A 22671-nucleotide genomic window follows, 5' to 3' on the forward strand; every position below is an offset into this window, starting at 1 on the left:
GGACAGGAGCCCCAGGGATCTCAAGGCAGGACAGAGGGGGCCCGGAGGCTGGCAGCCTGCCAGGCCTGTGCCGCTGCCCCAGCACCGGCACAAAGGGTCTGGACAAAGGCCCTGCCACCAGGGACTGGCCTCTGGATGCCCGCTGAGAAGCCGCTCCCCGAATACTCGCGTTTCTGCCGTGGGCCTCTCTCCGCGTTCAGCACAGCCTCCTGTCTGCGTGCACGCTCACCGCTCGCCGAGGCTGCACTGGGGCAGCGTTACCTGCTGCTCCTCCTTGCAGCTGTCCCCATCATCACACTGCGGCTGTGATGTCACACATGCCAGTGTGCATCTGGGCCAGTACTAAATTGTGGTGGATGTAGTGATCTTAAAATCTTTTCCCATCTAAATGATGTTGTGGTTTTCTTCCGTAAGATCTCCCTTACTACTGGCCACTGATCAACCATTCCTGGCTACCCAGATCTGCTTTGAGCCAAAACCTCTATAGTACAAACTTCTCAAATCTGAACAAAAATGTTTTGCTATTGTGTGTACATGGTACTACCTTTGTTGTATATGCTTGTACATGTATAGAAGCACATATGTTTATGCATGTACAAGGCACTGTCATATGGCCTCTTCTGAGGAAAAACCTGAGAAAACATAAGGGCTGCAGGAGTCAAAAGGGCTCTTCTTTGGTACTTTCTGCCTTTTCTGATAGTTTTAACCAGCCTTTGATCTTATTCAAAATTGAATGTCTAAGTCTGAATCTCACATGTATTTTCACATCATGTACTCTGGTTAAGCAAGCAACGCATCACTTTGATTCCATCATGTGTATGACCATGCATTTTTTTATGTCCCCACGTTTTATACAAATTGTGGTACTGAAACCAATACTAGACAGGTATTCTCTTTTCAGATTTGATCATCATATTTGTTGGGTCTATTCAGGGAATCTGTTTTATCCACCACGTTAGGTGTTGTTATTGTAACAGTTCCAACCGTGTTCGCCACAGCTATTTCCACTGTGCAGAAGAAATCAATAGCATTTTTTGCCATGCATCAGGGATTTCTCATCAATACTTATGTACAACAATTAAATGAGCACAGGTTCCACTCATCTGAATAAGCCTGGTAGCTTTATTCCATTTTGGAACCTCTGGAAGTAGCAAACTGTGACATTAGGACCTGATTTAGTGTTTAAAGGTTTCCACCCCCCTTTCTAGAGCATCCCTCCCCTCAGTTCAGCTCTGAGGCTAGGGCTGTTCCTTCTGACCCTTCCACTTCCCCGTCCCGCTCTTGAATTTAATACTCTGTTTAAATGACCTTCCCAACTAAGCAAGCAGTTAAGACATCAAACTTGCTTTACACAGACTTTAGAAAATTGCACAACTTTATGTCTTGCTCAGGTGATTCATCTATTTGTCTTGTCTAAGGGAATGTGAAATACAGCACCATCAATTATTTGCTGTGTATTGACTGTTAGGTTGTTAGGACTATATCTAAAATATATTATTTGTAGTTTTTAGACTAACAATTTTCTATCAATTAACCCCTATGCCAACATTTCACAATATCTGAATTTATTCCAGCTCAGCAGCTAATTCAAGTCTGTTGGCATTATTTTGGATGGAGCATTTGATGGAGAAATCTGATGTCATTTGTTGTGAACAAGAGGCCTGTTTTCATTATGACTCAATACCTGTATTAAATACTCGGATTACACATACACACTGCTTAAATTCAATACCTGTGTTACCCATATTCAGTAAGTAATGATTAGTTAGTCACTAACCAGGCCTCAAATGGTTAGCCATGGCAATTAGTCTATAAATCATCAATACAAAAAAAAAAGGTCTCTCCCACATATTTTAATGCTTTCTTATGTTTGTTTGTTTAATTGCTTTTTCTGCTTACAATTTTCCTAGCTACAGTGGGCATGGAGATGCATTATGAATCCCTTTCATCCTATTTACAGCAGCAACAGCATCTCAGATTCTGGCCTGGCTTGCTGCCAGATACAAGCAATACATTTCCCCCAGTTGCAAGCTATAAAATTATTCTGTCTTTGTCATTCCCTGGATCTTTTTGAAGGACATCAATGATTCTCTGCCAGTGTTGCTGTGATGAATTATATGCTTTTGCTGTTTAGCACAAGGGTGAGCTACACAAAGCCACAGAGGATGAATTTAAAAAAGATCCACATGAGTTTTCATTGTTTATTGAAACCAATTTCATAATAGCAATGTGAATACAGTATAAATATTAAGTGCAATTAGGGAGACAACTGAAATTAGGAAATTCAAAGACATTGTTGGAGCTTTTTGCATGCTTCATGCCTGTTTTCTTGCATATTAGGATCAAAAAAGGACTTGGGAGACTCCATGTCAGGTTTATGCCACACAGCTACTTCTGTGCTTCTGAAATACCAGGTACATATCCTCTCCTTTTACAGGAGTTTATGCTGACATGTTCCTGGTTGCATTCTAGCCTACTCACTAAATTACATTTTCCAGTAATTTAATTAAACATATTCAGAGTTCTTGTGCACAATACACATAATTTTTGAGGATCTCTTAAGTCTTCCATAATCATGTTTGGTTTTTTTCCTTTTTCCTTCTAAAATTTATAGTTAGGGAAGAGGGATCGTAATATTTTAATTTCAAGTGCATTAAAACTGTATTTTCCTCACATATTTCCTTATTTTTATTGTGAAGTGACAGGTTGTGCCTGAAAATATTGCCTTGGCTAACAAAAACTGATAAACAAAATCAAAACTTTGTCCTGTTTCTCCATTTTTATTATTTTCATTTAATGGTCACTGAGTATTTATTTTGAACATTCAGAATTGTGGAGACATACTTCTGCCAAGAGTAAATATGTCTCTCTCTCAAGAATGTCCCATTTATATCTTCCCATACAGGCAGGTTATAATCTTCATCTGAAATGTTCTACTTTATCCTGCTCCACCCAAATTCTTGTGTCACTTTCATCACTGTGCTAACATAACATACTCCAGCAAGTGAAGGAAGCAAGACCTCCTGTTTCCTTTTCCCTTCCTCTCTCCACAAAGAAATTTGCTTAACTACATTTTTAATAAAGATTAGCATTAGGGAAAAAAAATATCAGTAACTTGGAGTAATAAAAGCCTTTTGTGGAATAAACCACAACAGCCTCATTACATTGGGCCTGCCTTTGAATCCAAGCCTTTTTGCCAGCTTTCTGCAATGCTTTCATCCTTTCGTCACTACAATCCATTCCTGCTCACTTCTTTTGCTCTCATGCCTGATCTGTCATTATCCCCAGGTGCCACCCTGACCCAAACCCTTGTGTTCAAACGGGCAATGCCAGAATGTGCCCAAGGCTCCCCAAAGGCTTCCTTGGTCCCACTGCCTGGAAGGCACACAATGGGTCTCAGCACTGTGGCAGGCTGCTCTGCTACCCCTGTGCTCCTGGGCAGCTCTCTGAACAAAATCACAGAAATAAGTAGGTTGGGAAAGACTTCTGAGATCATCAAGTCCAACCTATGACTGAACAACACCATGTTAATTAGACCATGGCACTAAGTGCCACATCCAGTCTGTCCTTAAACACCCCAGGGATGGTGACGCTACCACTTCCCTGGGCAGCCCATTCCAATGTCCAATCTCCCTTTCTGTGAAGAAATGCCTCCTAATGTCCAACCTAAAACTCCCCTGGAGCAGCTTGAAGGAAGCTATGTCCTCTTGTTCGGTCATTACCTGCCTGGAAGGAAAGGCTGACGCCCACCTGGCTACAACCTCCTTCCAGGGAGTTGTAGAGAGCCAAAAGGCCTCCCCTGATACCCCTCCTTTCCAAGCTAAACATCTTCAGCTCCCTCAGCTGTGCTCGAGACCCTTCACAGCTTCATTGCCCTTCTCTGGCCTACTCCAGCAGTTCGATGTCCTTCTTGTAGTGAGGGACGCAGAACTGGACACAGCACCAAGGTGTGGCCTCACCAGTGCCGAGTGCTCACAATCACTGCCCTGGTCCTGCTGGCCACACTATTGCTGATACAGGGCAGGTGCCTCTTGGCCACCTGGGCACATTCTGGCTCATGTTTACCCGGCTATCAACCAGCATCCCCGTGCTTTTCCATGGGCTGCTCTCCTTCGATGTTACAGGGGCGCCCAACAGAACTAAGATGGTGAGGGCAGGCCAGGGCGCGGTTTCGCGGCCCGCCGCTCTCGGAGGACAGCCCCGGGGAGGCGGCCCTGTCTCTCCTCGGGCCGCTGCTCGGCGGAGCTCCCCTGGCCCCGGGCCCGGCCCGCAGCGGCCCCTGCAGGCGCCGCCGGGGCACAGCAGCGAAGAGAGGCAGCGCCGCAGGGTTCAGCCCCTCCATATTCCCGCCTCTTTAGCAGCTTCCCAACTAATCAGCAGCCAGGGCTCCGCCTCCCGCCAATGGAAAGAGCGGCTGCCGCCAAGCTGGCAGGGCGGATAGCCAATGGCTGACGAGGAGAGCCCGCCCCCGCCCCGCCGCCGGTTGCCGGGCAGCCGCTGTCAATGGCCGCCGCGCGGCCCCTTTAAGCGTAACGCGGCAACCGCCGGCGCGTCCTCCGGGCGGGCCGACGGGCCGGGCAGGTACCGCCGGGACGAGCCGGGGGCGGTGGGCTCATCGCGGACATCACGGGGCGAAGGGAGCGTCACCGGGAGGGAACAGGACCGCCGCGGGGCCGTGTTTTCCTGGGGGCTGTGGGGGCTGGGAACGGGCCCGGGCCTAGGCCTGGGGTTGGCCTCCGAAAGGTCTCGGGCCGCTGGTGTTCAGTTCCTTTCCTCCGAAGTCGTTTAGTGTATGTCGGTTTCGGTGATTGCGTTTAAAATGTGCCATCGCGACGTGCTGCTTGAAAATAACATTCGATGTGTTCTTCAAGAGCGTCTCGGCTGAGCGAAGGGAAGCTGCGGGAAGCGGAGGCTGTCCGGGGGTGCCGGGGCTGAGCTGGGTAAGTCCGCACGCAGGGGCTGTGGGGGGGAGTGTGAGCGACGGCACGGGCCAGCGTGATGCGGTCTGATTTAGAAACATAATCTCTGCTCCCGCTTGTAGGACTGGCCTGCGTGTGCTCTGTTTGAAGTGCCATTTCCTCATTTCTGACCTGGGACTTACAGCAGCTTCTTCATTTTGAGATCCGACACAAGTAGCGTTGTGGCTTACTGTGGCAGAGTCAGGTAAATGTAATATAGGCTTTTAAAATCATAGAGCGTTTTAATTCACCAAAATGCAGGACAAGGCAACAGTCTTAAGCTGTGCCAGGGGAGATTTATGTTGGACATTAGGAGCAATTTCTTCACAGAAAGGGTGATTAAACATAGGAATGGGCTGCTCAGGGTGGTGAAGTCATCATCCCTCAGATTGTTAAGGAAAGACTGGACGTGGCACTTTGTGCCCTGAATTAGTTGACATGCTGATGTCCAGTCATAGGTTGGACTTGATGATCTCAGAGGTCTTTTCCAGCCTAATTGATTCTGTGATTTTGTCAAAAGCTAGTAAACCTAGAAAAACTGCATACAGTTAAGGCAGCCGCTGCAGTACCTAATGAAGTTTTACTTAGTCCTCACTAAGGCTCATCACTCAGTATGTTTGATGTCATAAAAGTAAATAATTTTGCTTGGCTCTCTTCTGTAAAACCTAAAGTGTTTGGATATGAAAAAGACAGATGAAGAGAGAGGAGGGAGACGAATTTCTTTTGAAATTATTCTTAAGTTCAGCACTTCAATGACTTGGATTGATGCTTTTGTGCTTGTCTGCAGCTGGGTTTCTTGCAGTGTCCCTGTGTCAGCGCAGGTGGAAGAACGGAGCGGGCCATTAGAGGTCAGTGTTTGTACGGGGAAGTGCTGTTCGGTGACCAGCAAAGGCACTGAGCTTCCCCTGGGCTGCGAGGGGAAAAGGACACTCAAAGTTTTGATTCTTGCACTATAGGACTAAGCTTTAGATACACTGCATGGGAAGAATTGCTAAGTAATTTCCCTTGCTGTCTATTGCATAATACCTGTAATCCCACGGTTCAATTTCTGTTTGTGTGATTTAGGTAGGAGCAATAGGGAATCTCCTGTCACTGTTGCAATTGTTTTGTGTTCTCTGTTTTGTCTGACATGTCCTTTGCAGTGACCTGGTACTTGATTGTTTTTTGTAATGATGAACGTGGTTTTGATACAAAATATGGAAATAATAGCAACAGACGGAAGTAGCAGAAGTGAAGGAGTATGAAATCTTGGAAGCAAAACTCTTTCTGAAGTTCATGCAAGTCCCAGATTTCTTTCAGCCACTCTGTATTGATGTGATCTCAATTCCTTAAGCTTCTAAAAGCATGACCTGAGCTTTTGAGGGGACAGGATTGGGATTTTGGTGGTAGTGGTGGAGTTTCGTGGACCCACTGCTAATCCATAATGTTTCACTCGTCACAACTTATTAAACCTACAGTGGAAAATAGATATCTTTGTGATCTTATTCACACGAGTTAAACTCACTTTGTAATCAACTCAAACTAGTTTGTAACAATTGGAAAGTCAGGGAACCAAAACATTTCTTAATTAAACAGTCCTTAGGCTCACTGAAGTGAAACTCAAATATCCTAGTTATTCTTTTGTTCTAAAGATAAACTGTGCATTCTTTTGTTAATCAAATTGTGTTATAAACTGTAGGAAAATTAATTTGGCAAGACTTGACAGATTAAGGTTTTTTTGTTTTGTATGGAAAATATGATAGTATTACCAGTTTATGGAACTGAAAACCGTTTGAAGATCCAAGAGATGTTTTTGGGTATTCCTCAAGGGAGCTTTCTTTGTTTTACCTTTTTCAATTTGTTTTCATTCCATTACTTTTCAAGTACTTCCAAAATGCATAGAAAAGTCCTGTTCATTTATATCCCTGTATGTCAAAATGATACTTAGCAAAATATTCTCAGGAGTGGGGAATATCCAGTACAGGAGTGGTGGATAATTCTAATCCTCCAGTTCTTAGAATTTGTTTGTTTTAAATATACTGAGTTATGAAAAGCATTCTTCAAAAAGATTATTGCCTCTTCAGTGAACTCTTGTGAGGCTATAAAATAACTGATCAGCTTTAATTTGGTATGTGGAAGTGAGTGCTCTTGTTTTATATATATAATTAGACATGAACTGTAGGCATTTATGCTTTCCTTAAATGTAAGAATATGAGGTCTGTGCCTTCAGAGTACTATTTTTATATCTCATATTATTTTAGTACTTTAATATAAATATATTCGTTTCTATTTTTTTTGCATTCCCTGAAATTCTGTCCTGTGGAACCACACCTGATGCAGTCTTGCCTGTGCATCCTCTAGAGAACAGATTGTGCCCAAAATGCTGCCTGTTCAGGCTTGTTTTGCTCTTCAAGGAGCAAAATAAAATCCATTTTACACAGCTGTTTGTAGGGCCAGGAGTTAGGCAAGGAAGTGTTTGGGAGTAGGGAAGCACCCTGCAATGTTCTAATATTCTTACATGATCTTAGTTATAGTTATGACTAGGTATGTCCTTTTGAAATTTTAATGACTCCACTATCTTGTAAGGAAAAAGAACAATCATTCCTGATTGTTTGAATGTTCACAATAATGATACCTTCCAGCATGTGTTTAGCAATCTCTAGGACAGGTGGTCTCAAGCATAGCTTATTTCACTTTCTAGGCTTTGCAGTGAAGTTTTAGTTTTTCTCAGATTCTTTTGACATAGGTTTTTGGCATCTAATTTTTTTTGATCACTTTGAAAGTATTTAGGTGTTTAAAAAGCATTATTTTGGAAAGTTACCTCCTAAGTAACAAAAAATACCATTTTCCAGGTAATTCAATATTCATTTCCAACCATCTTCCTAGTTTAGAAACCTGATGGGATATTTATTCCTCTAATTCCTTCTGTATAGATTATGAGGCCAAATGGATTCCAGTCACTAGAGGCAGAGTTGTGCTAACACTGAACTGAGCCAGAAAGCTTGAATTTGTAATGAAAGCTGTCTTGGCAGCTGACATTTCTGTTCTGCTTGGCCCTGCAATCATGCATGTATAGGCAGTGAAGGCTGAGAAGAAGCCCAAGTTTGTTTTATTGGGGAAATAAAAATATAGTGAAAAATTTATAGCTCATTTACAGGTATGTTGAATGTCCTGCAACATAGAACAGTTTTGACTGAAAGCAGCTCAATTTTTTGGTGTGTAATTTGCTTTGCCATTTAGAAATCAGCTAGGAGGTTGTGTCATTCAACAGGTGGAACTGATGGGCTCTGATGCAGACCCTATTTATTCACCCACTAGAGGCATGATATCTCAAAGTTGAATTGAAAAGAAAGAGATGGTGAAATTAAGCTTGAAAGCTGCCAAGAGTGGTGAGAGAGCCAAAAGACAAGGGGAGCTGAGTGTAGTCAGTAAAACACTTCCTGAACTGTTGAGAAAATTCTTTTGACCTTCTTTGAAGGTGAAGAAAATTTCGAATATATTTGCTCCATTACACTCTCAGGAAGTGTCTCCAAATACAAAATGGGATGATTTCACCTGGAGATAGGGGATTTTTCAGTTTGCATTGGGCTGCAGGAGTAGCCCTTCTTATTTATACCTGCTTCAGATGTAATGTTTATCATGTACTGGTGTTGTGGCCTCTCTTATCAGATACAAAAAAGGTATAAATATAGATGTAGATATATAAATACACACAAGTGTGTGTATTCTGGCCAATCCTTGAAGGCATGAAGCACCAGATGTTGTAGGGTATGGGAGTACTTTGCAGGGTGAAGATTGGGATAGATAGTACAGTCTCATTTGGGGTTAGGGACTGGATATTTTCCAGACAAATGGGGCAATTGATATTCAAGCCCATTATTTAACATTGTTGGAATGTCAAAAATTGAGAAATGGAAGATTTACTCAAATTTTACAAATATCTCAATTCAAGTCGCACAAATAAGTTGCTAATTCATTTGGTTAAAAAGTTTTAAAACATATCTAAATTAGTTTCCTAAATATCAACAAACTTTCACTTGTGTTCTGTTTTGTTTTCCAAATTCTTCTTTTCCCTTCTCTAACTTGGGAGTAGTTTCTTATTCTGGATTTAGCTGTGTTAATATTCTGATTTCTCTTTTGGGATTGAAATACCTTAGACTATTGAATGTAATGCTAGTAGCATTCCTAGAGTCATGCCTGTAACATTGAATATAAATAATTAATATAAATATAATTACTAATATAAACAATAGGTAGCACAGTGTATATCATAAGGTTATAGGAGTCATGAATAATTTTACAGCTTTTTTACCTTTCTTTTTTAAAACCAAAACCGTTCTCACTGTTTTTTTTTTCCTCTCTCTAAATTGTTACAGAAAAATGCATTCTGAATGATAGCTACTGCTTGCTGAACTGAACTGCAAAGATCTCGTGCCTGGAGATGGAGATGATAAACCGGAGGAAATAATCCAACTGCTGCCACTGTGACACCTAAAAGATCCTTTGTGCCAAAATGAGCAGTCTTTGAGAAAATCCTGGAAAGCTGTTAAACCTGAAAAATGGGAGAAAGAGTAAGGAGCCCAGATTCTGAGCAGGAGAGGAAATCGGACGAGGATAAAAATAGTGACTCCTATTATTCAGATGAAGGGAATGCATCTCGTTCATCCAGCCAGTCGCCAGCACTAAGCTCTCCATCTACAAACCAAGAAAAAAGACATCACAAAACACAGACTTCAAACAGCCTGTTGCACTATCAAGGTAGGTAGGTAGCAGAAATTGCTGCTTTGTAACTGCTCCAAAGAGTTAATTATCTTTGAAAACTCAAAATAGAGAAACTAGCATTACGAGCATCTACAAATACAGTTCATGTGAATTATACTGCAGATTGCAGGTAGACAGTAGCTGCTCCATTGAAAATTGAAATTAACCCTCTCCTGCATAAGGAGAAATTTTGGTGATTTTCAAAATTCTTCATAATTTTCTAAGCAAGTGAATATGGCTTTTATACTAGCCTTCTGTTGAATCATGCTGGTGTTTTCTTTTTGTCACTGACAAAAAGCTCAAGGCCAAAAACCCAAGGCATGTCCTTGCTGTGCAGTCTGTAAAAATGAGACAATTATTAAAATTTCCCTGACCAAATAACCTACAGATACGTGTCTTGTGGAAGTCTAGTTGACTCAGCTTTACAGGATAATACTGGGACTTTAAATAAAGAAAAGACTGCTAATGTGGCAAAAAAAAAAGAAAACATTTTTGATGAAAATTAGGTTCAGATGGAGATTCAAAAGAAAGTTTTTCCTGCTGCTTTTCTGAGGGAAAAATATTTCCAATTTGAGATGACACAACTCCACTTTGAGCTCCCTCACAGACATAGGCTGCTTTTTTGATTGTTTGTTGGGAGGTGAACATCCCTGCAAAGAAGAGTAGCATGGTTATGGAGGCCCTGGGATGAAGTAGGGCTGTGAAGGCTTTCTGCCACACTTTGACAGCTTCCTCTAAATAATTGTATACATTTTTCAGTGAAGTCATAGCATGTCCTACCTTTGTTGGGCAGATGTTTTTGGTCATTGATAAATGCTTGATAGTGTGTGAATCATTTGGTCTGTGTTACGATCTAGGCTGTGCCAAAAGGTCTGACCTTAAGTGTTTAATTTGCTCAGGGAATGTATCTCTACAGATCCTTAACAATGTGGGTATCCTGGTGCAACTGGTGTTTTGTTGAGCATCTCTGTGTTCAGAAGTGGCATCTCCTCCATGGTAGTCATGGGTTGTCTGTCTGGGAACCAAAAGCAGCAGTTCTACCATGCTATTTAATTTGGAGGGGGCAAATGTGTGACCAGTTCTTTGTTTACATAGCCAGAATTGAATATAATTATTACATGAAAGTACTGTGAATGTCATATTACATTGTCTTGAAATACACTATTCCCTAATGTAACTGTATGATCAAAAGTAAAGTGTTGGTAGTGGAATTTTATGTGTGCCCTAAATAAGGAGAAATTCTTACAGGGACTGCAGGTCTAGGGTTAATGGGAACTCCCTTAGTTGGTGATAGGAGTGGCATCATTCCTGCAGTGCATGTATTAGATCATCTTTTTACACTTGAATGTGACATAAGTGTTCTTTGTAAAGGAAAAAACACACCTTCTTTTGTTTGCCCGAGCTGTGGAGAAAAATGAGCACTGAGCAGAAAATGAATATTTTTGCAAAATGTCTAGAAGAAATTATGAGAAGGTATTTTTAAGCCATTATTTTTGCTGGCAAGTATTCTCAGTAGACTAGAAACCTGGTGAGTGGCAAAGGTGGGAGGAAGAATTTGCTGTCACACACACTGTCCCTGTTCATGTAACTGGACTAGTGCTGTATCCCAGCTTTCATCCAGAATTACAAACTGCTGCTTGGTTTGTAATTGCTTCTTTCAAACACTGATGTACCTTAAGGAATTATGCACTCTATTAATTAACTCTATTAATTCAGTCATTTTAAGAGATATTTTTAGTGGATTATATGATTCATTCTTTGAGCTTGGCATGAGAGGCACATAAGATAGAAACAAAATGTTCAGCTTTTATGTATGGGGATGACAATAATAATAATAGCAATAAATAGGAATGCAAGCAGTGCATACAAGTAATCAAATGAGAATACTGTGTGGAAAATAACTTGTGATACAAGAATAAATTACTCAGGGAGAACTGAATTTTCATGGGATTTATCATTTTGCTTCAGAAGCTTTTTGCATTGAGCCTTTGAAATCTGCTGTTTTGTCTGTAAGCATGGCAGCTGGATTTGAAAATACTACTGCACTTGTCTGGGAGAATTACATCTGGCATAATACATAACTGGTTAATGCTCAGCTAATTGTTGCCATTTTAAAAGCATGTGATAATTTTGTATGCATTTACAGTATAGTATTTCTAAACCATTTTAATAAACAATATCAAATATTAACAAAATATGACTCTTATTTCTGATACGATTTGCAGATTATTACTTTACAAGAGTCCTATATTAATGGCTGCAGATATTACCTCCTATAGCAGATCACAGACATAAATCTCTATTTTTCAGCTATCAAAAGGAGCATAACTCATGTATATGCCTTTTATTGTCTAGTTTGAAAGCTGCCATCTCTGCTAGATATTGTATGATTGTTTCAGGCAGAGCTTGCTTCCAAGGATGTCTGAATAGACAAACTGCATTGTCTAATAGTAAACACGCTTTTTATTTTTCCTCTCTCAGCCACAAAGAAATTGGATTCCAAATATGCACCAAGCAAAAGAGGGACACGGTGGGGTTTCCGTTCTCAGAGCCTCACCAGGGATTCTCCTGCAAAAGATATAGATCTTGTTACAAAAAGAGTTCTTTCTGCTAGGCTGCTGAAAATCAATGAGCTCCGAAATGAACTCACTGAACTCCACATCAAACTGGATGAGCTGCAGAAGGAAAACAGGGCACTGAAGAGGCTTCAGCACAGGCAGGAGAAAGCCTTGAATAAGTTTGAAGATACAGAAAACGAAATCTCTCAGCTCCTCGCTCAGCACAACAATGAGATTAGAATATTAAGGGAGCGCCTACGAAAATCTCAGGAGAAGGAACGTGCAACTGAGAGACGGCTGAAAGATACAGAAGATGAACTGTACAGGAAAAAAACTGTCTTGCAGAAACTGAAAAAACTGTCTGCAGATAAGCACCTTGCTGAAAGAGATGACCTGGCAAAGAAACTAGCCTTAGCAGAGAGCAAGCTGGAGGACAGGGAAAAAAGAATTAAGGTGGGATGACTTTCTTTTTGCAAGAAATTCTGGTGCAGATATTTCTTTCCACAGTGAATTGTAATTTTACACAGCTGTGGAGCAAATAGAAAACTAGTATTTTTTTTGTTTTACCGTAAGTAGAATCAAGTAAATTATTTCTAAGGTGATTATATAGTTACATATGAGATAATTGTACATTCAAATTTCTCTTTACAAATTAAGCATATTTTGTCAGAGTATATCCAGTGGATTTGTGCTTTTAAATGTTTTTATACCTAGCAATAACATTTCAGATGTAGGTGCAGATGTAATACAACTTTATGCAATCTAGTTTCTCCTTTTTGAGGGAAAGAATTTTTAAAATTTTCTGAGTATTTAGGGAACTTTACACTAAAATTATAGAATAAAAAATTATGTAATAATTCTTTTTCAATTTTTGAAGAGCATTCATACAGTGTTTGATTGTCTACTATTCTGCACATCTAAGAGCTCAGCTGGACAAAATTACATGATGTTTTTTAAATACTGAAATATCTTTAGACCTTTTTACAGGTATCTATTATAAGAAATTTGTCCAATATATTTTAATTTCATCCAGAAAAAATGTTCATATTTTTGTAAACATGTCTAAGTATGTCTACACTGTAAATATGTTTATGAACTCATCTTACATAAATTGTGTTAACACTATTAAATCTGTTGGTAGTTGTACTATATTGATAGTAGATATATTTTATATATTGTATATAAATTTTATACTATTCTTAGCTTAAATTATGTCATTGAGATGATGGTTTGGTGTCTATATTAGTAATTAAACCTAAATTATATTACAGAGATAAGAGATCTGGAAATCCAAGGATTAAGCTGGAAACTAAGCTTTCATAAAATAAATCCCACAGTACCAATATATAAATGGCTGAGTTAGTTAAACCACCTCATCCTGTAGTGTCACCATCTGTCATCTGTACTTTTATGATTAGGTATTTCAGCATTTATATACTGGATCATGTTAAAATGAATCTTGCTTTAAAAAGTAAGAGATTTTCTTCTATTTTTTTCCCAATTTCATCAATGCAGCTTCATTTAAAACAGCTACTACAAGATGAGGGCATGTACATGAAATTGTAATCACAAAGCTAGTTTCTAGTAGAAAGGTTAAAAATTCCTTCTGGTTTTCTTCCTTCGAATGCTGCACTCAGGGAAGGATTCTCTCTCTTACTCATCAGTAGGAGATATGTTTTAGAGATCTGGAGGTCCACTGTGGAAAGAGCCTTGCAGAAAGTAGTCTGAGTTTTCCATTATGTCCTCAAATCACCTCTGAATGCTCAAAAGGATGAGCTGCAGCATCTGCAGGTGCTTTGCCCCCTCAAAGTTAGGATTAAAGGTTTAAATTATTTCTGTGTTAGCAATGGTTGAGCCCATATCTAAAGTCAAGACACTGGTTTACTTAATTTTATATAAGTAATTTGACTATAAGAATTACTTCAGTTATTAAAAAATATTATTTTGTTTTAATTGAAGGATCTGGAAAGAAATCTTGAATTAAGTAGTAGCAGTTTTCAACGAGAGTTACATTCAAAGAAAAAAAAGTTGTACGAGGCTCAAGAAGAAAACAGAGTTCTCCAGGAGGAGCTTAATCATCTAAATCAGAAGCTGAAGGTAAAATGTGAAAAGAATTGAAGTTGCTAACCATGTTCTGGGATTTTATCTTCAGAAGTATCTGTAATCAGGTTTGAATAGTTAACCAGTAGCTGCACTCTCTGATGTGTATTTAATTATATACAACATGTGAGTTCTTTTTCTGCATTAAATTGAAATGTTCTGTGCTCTGACCCTACAGTTTATAACAGGAATGCCTCTGTGTTAATCATTATTGTTAGCATTAGGTAAGAAAAGCAAGATCAAATACATGGTCAAACATGGAGAATAAACCACAAAATCTATGCAAAAATAGATTTGAAGGCTTGAATTTAAAATTAAATCTGCAGGTGTAAATAGTGCTTTGTTACTAATATACTTGCAGTAAAGTAGGTTTGAATGAAGATTAATGTAATTTATTTGTGATATTCACATGTGTTGCTAAATGTGTGCAAATGTTTATTTAGACCCTACACTATCATCATTGTTGTCCAAATTCTCAATAAAAAATACTTAAAATATTGTTGTATTCTATTTAGTACATCTTTAGAAAAAAATAAGTAAGATTCAAGCTAAAGTACTTCATTTCTGGGAGAATTTTCCTGAACTCCAGGTCTCAGTATGTTGGAGATGAGCCAGTTCACCACGTTCCCAGCTATCCAGCAAGTAGCAGTAATCATAGTAGCTCTAAAATGTTTAGAGTAAGAGTTTTAAGATTTGTTAGTGGAGAGTTTACAGTTTGAAAACCTTGTCATTGTCAGATGAATTCTGATAACTCACTGTTCATTTCTATACTTTATTCAGTAAATGTGCTAAAAGTATCTCTACCTGTATGATGCAATGGGCCTCTGCTAACTGATGCTGATGTGCCCTGTGACAAGTGTCATTGCTTGCTTTGAAATGTTTAACTCTTGACAACACTTAGAATTCAGTTGTGCAGTCTATACACATGCTGTAAGTCTTGTTCATGTTTATGGAAGCACTGGCATTCAGTTTTATTTTCACTGCAGAGATAGGGTTTTTTCCTTCATAATATTTTGCTAAGGAGTTTTTTGTGGGGGAGAAAGTTGTCTTTTTCTCATGGCATAAACAGAGTTAGGAATGTAATTGTTATCCTTAAAACAGAAACAGTGGATGGAACAATTGTCTATCTGTTTCTATTTACCATATCTATTTTTAATTTAATTTACAGCTTTTCTAGTGGCTGGTAAATTAAATACTAGTGACTTGTTCTTATACCTGCCTCTTCCATTCACAGGAAAAAGAAAGAGAACTTGAAGCAAAAAATATATATGCTAATCGTATGTTGAAGTCATCACCTAGAAAAGACATGGATATTGTACAAAGAAAAAGAGGTAACTTGTATAAAGCAGTAAAAGCAGAAAAATTATTAGCATCACTTTGAAATATCTCAGCTGGGTTATAGCTTTCATGCCACTCAGTGCTCAACCCTGATGCTGCTTGCTCAAGCACATTTACCTTTTGGCACTTCTTTCAACACAACACTGGTTACAGAGCATTGGGTTTTTGTCTGTTCCATAACACAGCAGAGCCAAAACACTGAACTTCACCATACAGCAGTTTTAACTCCTTTCATACCAGAACTTCCTCAGTAAAGGAAGAGGAGAACATTGGTAGTAAAATATCAAGTAGATGATAGATATTAACTTGACAATAAATTAGAGAGGCTTTAAAAATACATATCTTCACTGCTAAGAATATTTTCATGATCTGTTTTATTTATTTTTTACTAATTCAAATGTGTTGTCTGTCAGATAAGCTGCACTTATTTTTTCCTTAGAGTATATGTGTCCCAGAACATAATCTTCTAAAAGTATCAGTACAGTGATTTCTTCTGGTGTGACAAGACAGTCTCAAACCTTGTCCTACCCACATAAATATGTGTATCTGTGTGTGTGCTTAGGCTGTTTTCACTGGATCAGTAGAATCTACTTGTCAGACAGAAGAAGCAGAAATTTATGGGACTGTTTTAAATATTTCATGCCAGTATTTCAAACAGTTTGTCTGCAGCTTGTTTTATTATAGATGCTCTACCATTATTCCATTTTAGGTTCAGATTTATTTAAATGTCATTCTGTAGAGATAAGTATATGTGTTTCAAAGATTCAAGTAAGTGAATTTTAATTTTATGAGTTGGATTCTGTGACAAGCAGTAAGATGAGTGAGATATTTTGTGGGGCTTTTTGACTAATATTCAGTGCACTATAATGACCCTATAAGTAGCATTAAGGTGAGGTTTAATTTTTTTTTCAGTAGAATTTTTGCATACATACTTTTTTATGATTAGGTTTTACAGATGCTGAAAACAACTGTGTGAAACTCATCAATACTTTCCATTTCCACTGACTTCAGTACAGTCTTTTGTTTGCTGCAAATCATGAAAAATGAGAGACAGGTATATAGTGGGATATATTCTAGTGAAAACACCATTTAATTAGTTTGTATTTTCTACAGCCAACAACCAAAATATAAAAAAGGGACCACAGCTCACAAAAAGTGTACAGACCAGTGGATGCTTCTCACCAGCAGAACTTCCAGAATCAGAACTTGCCTGTGCTGACGCAGCAAACAAGAAAGAGGGAATTCTTCCTAAAATAGTGAGTTCCATAAAGAATTTGAGACCCAGTCCAATTCACCTATCAGATTGTAAAATGCAGAGCTTATATTTTAGAAAATGTGTAATATACATGTGTAAATATATAGAAAATACAATTTCAAAAGCATTCTGTTCTTTAAGACAAGATCTACCTTTCTAGAAATATACTCCATTTATTTAGAGAGTTTGTCATATTCTTTGTCTTACTAAAAACCATTAGCTCAATTTATTTTTTTTCCTGCCACTATTACTTCTTTGAAGTTTTTACAACTTCATTTTCATTTTCACCCTTTTTCTTTGTTTCTAATGCTTATTTAAGGAATCTGTTAAACAGTGGTGGCTGCCTTCTCTCTGTTTTCTATTTGGTCTTAATTGTGGTTTCTTTTACTTTCCAGAATTATTTCACAATGCATAAATCTAACACTTCCTCTTTTTGTTGCAGTGCTGGTATTTCTTCTGGCTTTCCAGCTTTGTCAATATGCTTGGGGTTTTTTTTTTTTTGCATTTCCCTTTTTAGTACAAAATAGTACCAATTAGAAGTATTGCTAACACTTTTGTGTATTGCTAACCCCAGGCTAAAATCAGAGATTTGTAAGGTATTACAAATCAGAATGACATATCTGACAAATCAGATTCTGGTACAAATTTTACAAATTCTGATTACATGAGGTTAGGACCTTTTTCCAGAAATAAAAGTCTGAGGATGGTCTTGGCTGGCTTCCTGTTAGGGCTGAAGCTTTTTCATGGCAGTTTCATTTGTATGTTCTCTCTTCCCAAACCCTTTCTGTAACTATGGATGCAGTTTAATGTATTCTTCCAGTATATCCTTGGGGGTGTGAGTTACAGAACCACCCAGCTGGTACAAGTGCAGCTCATGGAGTCCACCTGTGTGTTTTCTATATGTCTATTGCTTTCAATAATGTAAATTAGATTTGGGTAGTGTAGGCTTTCATCAGTTTTTAAAGTCAAGCATTTTAAGTACCTGGTCACCATCTCCTTATGTAGTTTATATTTTTTAATATAACAATGATAACCTTGTACATGAAGGAAAAATACTTGAAGATTTTTTGGGTAACTGTCCTCTTTTCTTTGTTCATTAAGGAGTAACTACTTCTCTTAGAAAGGTATTTTTAATCTAGAAGTTTTTGTTCTAAAGTAAGCACAATATGCAAAGTTAACTCCCGTGTGTTGGACTGTGCAGACTTTCTCTTCACTTCATTGCCATTACTTTTCTGTGTTAGTGATTTTGTTTTAACAGCAGATTAACAACTGCTGTTGTTAATATCATTTCTGCAGGTTCTTGCCTTTTGCATATGTATGTGTAGTCACTAGCTAAAATTGTCATCTGAGATTAAACCTTCCTCTTTGATTGTTTGTTACTTAATACTCCATAAATTTAAGTACCAAAAGGAAATTGTCTGAATCTACAACTGACTCATTTGAATAAAAAGGTCAGATTGTACAAGTAGAGGGCAACTAATTGCTTGCTTACTAAGAGAATATGATGGTGAAATGTGGCCTTCTATTAAGCTGCCTGAAGAAGACAATGTCTGGTTTCTAAAGAAAACCACCCTGAGAATGATAATTTTGCTTTATGGCATTGGTGCTACAACTTCCCTGAAAGGTGGAATACAAAATAGAGTTGATTGTCTATTCACTTTGTTTCAGGTGTTTAAAAGTATTCTAGAGGTGATAATATTTTGGAACCAAACCCCTGAGTCATCAAAGCTGGTTTGGTTTAAGGTGACTTACTCATTTTATGTTTAGCAGTAAGAATGTGATTTCAAAATGACATAGAAATTCTTATGTTTTGTTAGGTTGTTCGTTGTATTGACTGCTTTTCCCCATCAGCTTTAGTATTCTATTAATTCATTTCAGGAAAAAGAAACTCAAGACAAAGCATGGAAAGAACAAACAGAACTCTTAAGACAAGAACAAGACAGGGAGAGGGAAGAGAAACTGAAACATTTTCAGGAAATACAGTCCTTGGAGGAGAGGGTTCCAAAACTTCCTGACGGTAAGGAAATGGGCAGCTGAAGGCTGAAAAATGCACCATAGAATACTGATCAAGTGAGGCTGCTGGTTTCTGGTGAAAAGAGCAAAATGATTTTGCAGAGATCACTACAGTGGAAAATTATTTTCAGTTATATTATGCAAAGAAGAATCAAAAAGAAATACAGGATAAAGAATAATCCATTCCCTGTACTCAGCTGTGATTAAGTATGCAGCAGCAAAAAATGCTGTCCACAAAAAAGTATTGGAGTCTGAGAGATTGTGCTTTACAAAACAAGAATGACATAGAAGGTAAATGCTGATGTTATCTCTGACTTGCTAAATGTTATTGAGGTAGAAAGTAGATTTTTACTATTGAGATTTGAGTTACTATTTTTACTATTGTGCTATTATAGTAGAACAAATATGTTTTCCTTAATATAGCCCTTTTTTTCAGTACTTTCTACTGCCCTATATAATTTGAAATTTTAGTTTATCTTTTCAGGTCTGGTTATCTGGATCATTTGGTGTGGCTATTTGAGAAATGTCAGTTTCTATCGTTATATATTAATACTGCTTTTTCATTCATTTAGTTTTCACAGCATTTTAATCACTTAAATGCACAAGTCAATCTCAGGTATTTTAGATGGACTGCACCCTGTCATGTTAAAGAACTCTTTCAGTGATTGCAGCTAATGAACAGTAGTACTTATTCTATATGACAGGAATTCTAAAAATCTATAGCTGTGTTCAGAAGTAAAACCTTTGAAAAATCTTCTATCATGACTTACATAAGCTAAGAATCTGATTTTATGTCTCTGAATAAGATGATTTACCACCTTACCCATCATATGGAATAAGCTGGTATTTCCCCCACCTTACAGACAGAAACATAGCTCTTGACTTAACTTGCATAATGATCTGCTACTGAAAAATAACTATTTAAATATATTAACTGAACTACAGCAATTGTTTCTGAAAGCATGAGCCGACGTGCAGTTGATAACAGGGAACTTTGTGAAAGCCGAAGTCAGAAATTTGAGTAAAGTGTTCAAAGGAGAATGCCACTGTGTTGGAGAGACCAAGTAGTCCCTCATATTCAAGTTTTGGCCAAATATACATCTGTTATCTTGGGGGGAAAATATTTTGAAGAGAGAAGTATTTGAGAAGCTTCCTCCCTCTTCTACACATAAACATTACCAGGTTCTGTCCATAAGTTGCTGTTTTGTACCTTTGGTGTCCCTTCATAGCTGTGCACAGTCACTGAGTCCAAGCAGTGAAGCACAGAACACTCATGTAAAGGTTTTTTCTGTATGCAACTGGTGCAGGGTATTTTAAATCATTCATTGCTTGAAACAGGTGATGACTCCTATGACTTTGAGGCCTGATTACTTCACAGAAATTATTTCCTTGATGAAGAAAAAAGAACCCACACATACATCCCAGGACTGTCCTAATATCAAGAGTGGTGAAAAATAAAAATAAAGTATTGTGCAAGTCAGAACTATTAAAATCAGTAATGTTGTATCCATTTTCATTCAAACTCAGGAAATGGGAAGGCAATTGGCAGAAATCAAATTGCTTTGAAAATTCTAAAGCATGGGCAATGTCCTTTGGAAGATGACGGTAAACTTTTATATCTTATCAGAGAACCAGGAGTGCATTTAGTTGCCATTTTTGAAGAATTTATTCTTATAGCAGAAAAATGTCATTGTACATAGAAGAGCATGTTAAAAACTTAATGGCTTTCTTTGCTTGCATTATTTTCAAAATCTTATAAGGGTATTTTAAAATTAAAACATTTTAAATATTGTTCAAAAATTTTTTGCAGAGTGGCAAAGGAAAGAATATGACAAAATTAAAAAAGAAAGCAACTTTTTATTGGATAAAGAAGAGAAAATAAAGATGGAGACAGAAATTCACAAACCTGAAGTAGAGAGAGAAAGCACTGAAACGCTGGAAGAGCGGCGGAAAAGAGAGTTCCTGCTTGCTAAAATGCAAGAAATTGATAGAGAAATTCAAAATACAACAAACACAAAACCAACTTCCCAAGCACCACTCATAAATACAGCAAGAAAATCTGATTCCCTGGAGAAAAAAGAGAAAATGAATCCATTCTTTGAGATTCCTGGGAAAGTTACTAATGGATTTCCTGTAAAGGACAGCCAGGATGATGGCACAAGGGCACAAGGGCAGAAGCAGCGAAGCGTAAGGACTGTAGATTTAAGTGGTGAGTTAGCATTTGGTAGTTATGTACCTTCCTTTGGGAAGGGATCAGGGAGACCAAGTTGGCTCACTGAGAAGAGTGACAAATTAGAAGAAAATGTCAAGGAAAATGCAGATTTCAATAGTAAGAAAGAAAAGAAGTCCAATTTAATGGAACAACTCTTTGGAAGCAGTGCCAGTACCATTCTTCTTTCTAAAAATAACAATACACCACCTTTGGACATAGATTGGGGCTCTAGTAATAAGCCTTTTGTTGATAAAAACAGTAAAGCCAAAGAAGACAATGGGCTGTTTGGTGAAGGAAGAAGCCTAAACAGACCCCGTCTGCAGTACACTACAAACAAGCCAGGAATTAATACCCTTGGTTCTTTAGAAGATGAAGTTGAAGAAGTAGTCTTACAGTGATCGTGTTTTATATGTTTCATATGTAAATACTGAAAAACTATTTTCTTGTAATATTTATTAGGTATAGATTTGAAATATTTCAGATTTATTGTAAAGCCTTATGAAGAAGTAATTTACATAGATGGGTATGTGTATAGAGGAGAGATGCAGAGGAGAGATGCTTGGGGTTTTTTTACCTGTATTTTTACCTGTAGGCCGCTCACAGTACGCTGCTTTTCATTTGGAGAATTTCTTTTAGGCCTCAGATACTTTCTTTATTGGGCATTTTAAGAACCTCTTAACTGTGCCAGGAGAAAGCATGTGTAATATCAGTCATTAAATGAGTAGAAGAGACATTCTTAGCACTAATTCTCTTAGAAAGGGTATCTTATGCTGCTGCCATGTTATCTCAGAATATCAAAAGAAGCACAATTAACTCAGGAACAGCTGCTCTCTCCGTTTGCGTAGGTTTTTGTGGACCTTACTACCAAATGTGTAACTCTTCTCATATATTCAGATTATATTTGTTATACAATGCCATCTTTTGTAATTTCTGAATTTTCTATGTAAAATTCCAATCATTACTAAGTAATTTTTTAACAAAATTGTTTTATTAAATGAGTTGAGTAAATTTCTTGTGTGTAGATCATCTTTAACACAAAGTTCTGACTTCTTGTATCATATTATTGATATTGGGGGTGTTGCCTTGTGAAGGCTGACCTAGAACAGAGACTAGACGGAGTTAAAGAATAAAGTAGGTATTTATTAGAAGGCCTCAATGGACACACCTAGGCAGCGCAGGAGCCCAACCAGGGCTACACCCAAGATGAATCCAAAATGGTCACAAAATGGATGACCAATCATGAGGTCTCACTCTTTTATAAGTTCTGGTCCATTTGCATATTGGAGTTAATTGTCCAATTACACCTTCAGATTATGAAGTCCCATCCTTCTTGTATTTCTCTCTTCAGTCCACATTGCTCTTGGGCCTGAAATGTGGATTGTTTGTCCTTGGTCCCCAGCTAGAGAAGGAATTGTTTTGTCTACCTACCCTGTGAAGAGAGCTTACTATCCCCTTATATGAAGCTCAGAACTACACACTAAAGCAGTACAGAATCTG

At 38.1% G+C, this 22671-nt stretch overlaps 1 protein-coding gene across 4 annotated transcripts; it reads left to right on the forward strand.

Annotated features, from left to right (window-relative positions):
- Positions 1-4507: 4507 nt before the first annotated feature.
- On the forward strand, positions 4508-22260 carry LCA5 (lebercilin LCA5). 4 transcript variants are annotated; one of them, XM_054279637.1, is made up of 11 exons: positions 4508-4581; positions 4872-4940; positions 5042-5163; positions 5746-5806; positions 9314-9695; positions 12180-12709; positions 14216-14353; positions 15591-15687; positions 16808-16950; positions 18828-18966; positions 20773-22260. In XM_054279637.1, exons 5-11 carry the CDS (start codon positions 9497-9499, stop codon positions 21570-21572), a joined length of 2046 nt encoding a protein of 681 aa, XP_054135612.1. In that variant the 5' UTR covers positions 4508-4581; positions 4872-4940; positions 5042-5163; positions 5746-5806; positions 9314-9496; the 3' UTR covers positions 21573-22260. The 4 variants fall into 4 exon arrangements, with proteins under 4 accessions (XP_054135612.1, XP_054135613.1, XP_054135614.1 ...); XM_054279638.1 differs by lacking the exon at positions 5746-5806; XM_054279639.1 differs by lacking the exons at positions 5042-5163; positions 5746-5806.
- The last annotated feature ends 411 nt before the right edge of the window (positions 22261-22671 follow it).

Source organism: Melozone crissalis, unplaced genomic scaffold (genome assembly GCF_028551555.1).
Source record: "Melozone crissalis strain CALT ecotype California unplaced genomic scaffold, PUWL_Pcris_2 ptg000027l_1, whole genome shotgun sequence".
Taxonomy (NCBI): Eukaryota; Metazoa; Chordata; class Aves; order Passeriformes; family Passerellidae; genus Melozone; species Melozone crissalis.

Coding starts and splice junctions, on each gene's coding strand:
- LCA5 (XM_054279637.1), top strand. CDS start 9,497: ATGGGAGAAAGAGTAAGGAGCCCAGATTCTGAGCAGGAGAGGAAATCG. Junction 14,354..15,590: donor ATCTAAATCAGAAGCTGAAG/GTAAAATGTGAA, acceptor TTCCATTCACAG/GAAAAAGAAAGAGAACTTGA. Junction 15,688..16,807: donor TATTGTACAAAGAAAAAGAG/GTAACTTGTATA, acceptor TATTTTCTACAG/CCAACAACCAAAATATAAAA.